General features: G+C 50.8%; 2 protein-coding genes across 6 annotated transcripts in view; one reads left to right on the forward strand and one right to left on the reverse strand.

Annotated features, from left to right (window-relative positions):
* Window positions 1–3441, forward strand: part of SLA2 (Src-like-adaptor 2) — a 33593-nt gene extending 30152 nt beyond the window's left edge. Inside the window, exons 6-8 of the mRNA XM_011929104.1 lie at window positions 594–743; window positions 1529–1661; window positions 1978–3441. Of these exons, the coding sequence (XP_011784494.1) occupies window positions 594–743; window positions 1529–1661; window positions 1978–2098 (404 nt within the window). The 3' untranslated portion in view covers window positions 2099–3441. The remainder of the gene's footprint in view (window positions 1–593; window positions 744–1528; window positions 1662–1977) is intronic.
* The window catches only part of LOC105502529 (chromosome unknown open reading frame, human C20orf24), a 6831-nt gene continuing 5501 nt past the window's right edge, over window positions 3403–4732 (reverse strand). For 4 of the 5 annotated variants that reach the window (XM_011929099.1, XM_011929101.1, XM_011929100.1 and 1 more), the window contains one exon: window positions 3403–3943. In XM_011929099.1, the coding sequence (XP_011784489.1) occupies window positions 3730–3943 (214 nt within the window). In that variant the 3' untranslated portion in view covers window positions 3403–3729. Of the gene's footprint in view, window positions 3962–4732 lie in introns of all 5 variants that reach the window. The other variant, XM_011929103.1, reaches the window with a different exon arrangement.

Below are 4732 nucleotides of genomic sequence, written 5' to 3' on the forward strand. Positions count from 1 at the left end.
CTTGTGATCCGCCGGCCTCGGCCTCCCTAAGTGCTGGGATTACAGGCGTGAGCCACCACACCTGGCCCGTTTTTTACTTTTACAAACAATGCTGCCATGCATATTCTTACCTGTGTGCTTCTGAGGTAATGTGCCTGGGTAGAACTGCTGGGTTGTAAGGTACGTGCATGTTCAGCTCATCTAGTTAATGCCAAACTATTTCCAAGATGGCTTGTACTAATTTCTCTTCCACCAGCAGGGTGGGAGGTCCTACTTCTCCACTTCCTTGCCAGCATCTTGATAGTGTTTTTGCATCCTAACACATCTACCACCTGAGTCTTTGTAAGAACAGCCAACACTGAATGTTCATTCACACGGTGCCAGACCCTGAACTGAGGGCTCTGTGTGTGATTTGATTTCACCTTCACAAGAGCCCCATCTATTATGAACATGTTATTGATGAACAAGAGAGCAAGTCTTTGTCCTGCTTCTGCCCAAGACACTTCCCTTCTGCCGGGGCCCCATGGCCATGTTGCCTATCTTCGTTTCCCAACCTGGGTGGGGCTGAGTCCCAGCAGGGCCTCAGCGCCACCCCTGGACCCCTTTCTCCTCAGGCTCTTACTCCCTGTCAGTCCGCCTCAGCCGCCCTGCATCCTGGGACCGAATCAGACACTACAGGATCCAGCGCCTTGACAATGGCTGGCTGTACATCTCACCGCGCCTCACCTTCCCCTCACTCCAGGCCCTGGTGGACCATTACTCTGGTATGGCCTTTCCCTGCCCCCAGGAGTAGGCTGGGATAGTCTGCTGGGATAGTCTGCAGGGAGGAGCAGGCAGTGGTGTCCTCGGATATTTTACCTGCTATGGAGTATTCAGACTGACAGAAGAGAGGCCTCCCCTATTTTCACACCAGTCCCCATGCCAAGAAATGCAGGCTGAGCGCCTTGTCTTCACCTCGTGCCCTAGCAGAAAAGCCACATACCTCCTGTGTAGGCTCAGGTCAGTACCTTGCCTACCACTGTGGTTCTGATTCAAAGCCCCTGGCAGCAGGTGGAGTTCTCTCCACAGGAACTGGATCCAGAGCTGCTGCTGTGTGGGATTCAATCCTGACTCTCCTTAGTACTTCCTGATGCTGGTCCTTCAACAGACACTGGAAGATGCAGTCACTGGGCACAGCGTCAGGGGGCAGAGAGGGAAGAGCACTGTCGTGAAAACTCAGGGGTTTTCTCCAGGTCACTCCATGCGGGAGTAGACAGTAGTAGACTGAGCATTCCTTAGCTTTCTTCTTCCCAATTTCCTAACCGGAAACTTGAGCTCAAGAGGTCCATGAACTCACCCTAAATCATACAGTGATTGTCTCCCAAAAGTTAGCCCAGAAAGACCTTTGACTGCATCTGTCTCCATGAAACCAACAGCTTGGGGCTCATGTCCTGTCACTCTTTTGTAACCATGCCCCCTCCTGCCAAGTGTGGAGGGCTGTCAGGATGAGGGCTGTTGGGGAGAAGTAGGGTAGAGTCGGCCATGTCAGGGATGGAGGTCTCTTCCTCAGAGCTGGCGGATGACATCTGCTGCCTCCTCAAGGAGCCCTGTGTCCTGCAGAGGGCTGGCCCGCTCCCTAGCAAGGATATACCCCTACCTGTGACTGTACAGAGGACACCACTCAACTGGAAAGAGCTGGACAGGTAAAGTCGGGGACTCCTGGAAACATGAAAGCAGGACCAAGAGTTAGAAGGACTCACCCCTAGGAACCACAACCCGAATGTACCTGCCACACTCAGGGACACCTGGCAGCTGAAGCCAGGGCACACTGACTCAACTCCCGGAGCACAGCCCAGGCTCGGCAGGTGGGGCTGGGGAAGCTGATCTGATAGGGAACAGGGGAGCCCCATGAGGTCCTCATCAGGAGTGAGGGGTTTTGAGAACAGTGCATTTTTGTGTGTAGTGAGTGCAGGGAGGAGGAATAGGCTCCTTGACCCAATTCTCTTCCTTTGTCCACAGCTCCCTCCTGTTTTCTGAAGTTGCCACAGGGGAGGAGTCTCTTCTCAGTGAGGGTCTCCGGGAGTCCCTCAGCTCCTACATCAGCCTGAATGAGGAGGCTGTCTCTTTGGATGATGCCTAGGCCCAAAAGAGAGGCCGAAAGGGAAACCAAGACTGCACACCTAGAACCCCAATTCAGCCCAGCCACCTGAACACCCGAGGCAAGGCTGTGCACTCAGTGAGGGAGGGCTGGGACACAGAGGTGCATCCAGGGTCCCACCTATACCCTTGCTCTTTCCTCTCTTGGCCCTAAGAAGTCACCTACCTCCTCCCAGTGCCATGATCCCACCTGCGACCTCTAGTCCAAATGCAGAGAAGCTGGGACCAGGGCCAGGGTTCCAAAGAGAGTAAGCCTCCTGGGGGTCTGACCTACTCAGTTCTTGAGTTTGTTTCCAGTACCATCTGGATGCCCTGCCTGCTGAGCCCCATTCTACATCCCCCCGTTAACCAGGCCCCACCCACAAGGTAGACACAACCCCTAGCTTCTGTGAGAAAATCATTTTCAGGAAATTTACAAGTCTCGTTGAGACCACCACCGTACCTCAGAAGATAGGACTGTGGCCTAGAAGGGAAAGGAAAACTGAGATGATGTCTTACCGTAGCAGCAGGTTGTAGGTGCTCCAGCCTCTACATGACCTCCAGAGCAAAGAGAAAGACTTCTGACAGTCTAAGTCCTCAAAATGTCCCCCATTGAGGACAACAGCCCCAGCTCTTTTTTATCTGAGATGGAGTCTTGCTCTGTTGCCCAGGCTGGAGTGCAATGGTGTGATCTCAGCTCACTGCAACCTCCATCTCCTGGATTCAAACAGTTCTCCTGCCTCAGCCTCCAGAGTAGCTGGGATTACAGGTGCACACCACTATGCCTGGCTAATTTTTTTGTATTTTTAATAGAGATGGGGTTTCACCATGTTGTCCAGGCTGGTTTCAAACTCCTGACCTCAGGCGATCCACCCACCTTGGCCTCCCAAAGTGCTGGGATTACAAGTGTAAGCGACCGCACCCAGCCTAGCTTTCAGATCTCTACTTCATTTTGTGGCTTACCATTCCCTAGCACACTGGCCTTGCCATCTTGTGGCCAAATACAAAATAACACCTCTTAAGTCTAGCACACTGCAGTGAGGCCAGGCACCTCAGTGCTGGGCAGGGGCATCAGAAGGTGCTAAGCCCTCTCTCCACAAAGCCAAGACTGAGGCCACAGCCTACACCAAATCCAGCCCTTGATTTCCCTGCTGCCCCCATAAAGAGAAAGAGGTCTGCTGGATCTGCTAAGGGAGCACGGAGAGGAAGAAAGAGGGATAGGGGTGGGAGATACCACCTCGAGTGTTCCTACTGGGTTCCCAAGCTACAGGTGGGGTGGGAAAGGCTTTATTAGGTATCATCAACAGGTTCTCAATTAAAGATTTGATTTATTCAAGTATCTGAAAACATTCTACAATGGAAACTGTTATTAGATGCTGCCTGTACTGTGCTATGGACCACACACAGTCATGCTGTTTCAGAAGACTTGAAATGCCATTGATAGTTTAAAAACTGTACACCTGATGGAGAATCGAGGAAGACAATTTAATGTTTCATCTGAATCCAGAGGCGCATCAAATTAAATGACAGCTCCACTTGGCAAACAGCTGTTACTTGACGGTATCCAAGAAGAAATGGTTGGTAACGGATAAATTCAGAAATGCTTCTCCAAAGGTGGGTAGTTTTTAAAAAGTTTCAGGTCACAACCCTTGCAGAAAACACTGATGCCCAACACACTGATTCGCAGTCCAGGAAACAGGGGTCTTCCAAGTTCCAAGGGGCTGGGGTTCCCCAACGATCAAGTTCCTGTGCTGTAATCAAGAGGGTCCTTTGGACTGGGTAGGGATCAGCTGGGAGCTGTACACCATCAGTCATAATGAATGGCAGTGTAAAAGATGATCCAGATGACCTAGTGAGGAGACAAGCACTGTTCATAGGTCACCTGGGTTAACACAGGCCCTGATTCCACAAAACAAAAATGCCAGATGAGAATGTAAACACGGGGCACTCTCCCAGGGCTATCCATTGCACAATCGGCTTGGGGAGTCTAAGTTAAAATTTCACTGAAATCACACTGTTACTAACAGAGCCCAGGACTGCCCACCTGCACTTGCAAAGGAACTCCTGATAAGCTCCTCCCCTACCAAATGGCAACCCCAGGCCCAGGGAATTGAGATACAGAGGTGGAAATGATTCAAGTAAAGCATACTACCCTGCTAGCAGGTGCTGCAACTACCAGTGTGAAAATACCATCATAATTTGTCAGCTGCATTATCAAAGCAGGGATTCTCAAACCTTGGCTACTCATTGTAATCTCCTGGTTCTTTAAAAAACATATAGATGCCCCAGCAATACCTCTCAAAAGATTTTATTGGTTTGGATTAGAGTCTGGACACATAAGGTTTTTTTTTTTTTTTAATCCTGCTGGGACTCAACAGGTACACACCACCAGTCCTGGCTATTTTTTTTTTCCCCCTGTAGAGATGGGTTTCGCCATATTGCCCAGGCTGGTCTCAAACTCCTGGACTCAAGCAGTCTGCCTGCCTCAGCCTCCTATAGTGCTGTAATTACAGGTATGAGCCACCATGCCAGGCCATGAGTATAATTTTTAAAAAAACGGGCCGGGCGCAGTGGCTCAAGCCTGTAATCCCAGCACTTTGGGAGGCCGAGACGGGCGGATCACGAGGTCAGATCAAGA

Source organism: Colobus angolensis, unplaced genomic scaffold (assembly GCF_000951035.1).
Source record: "Colobus angolensis palliatus isolate OR3802 unplaced genomic scaffold, Cang.pa_1.0 Scaffold8, whole genome shotgun sequence".
NCBI classification, from domain to species: Eukaryota; Metazoa; Chordata; class Mammalia; order Primates; family Cercopithecidae; genus Colobus; species Colobus angolensis.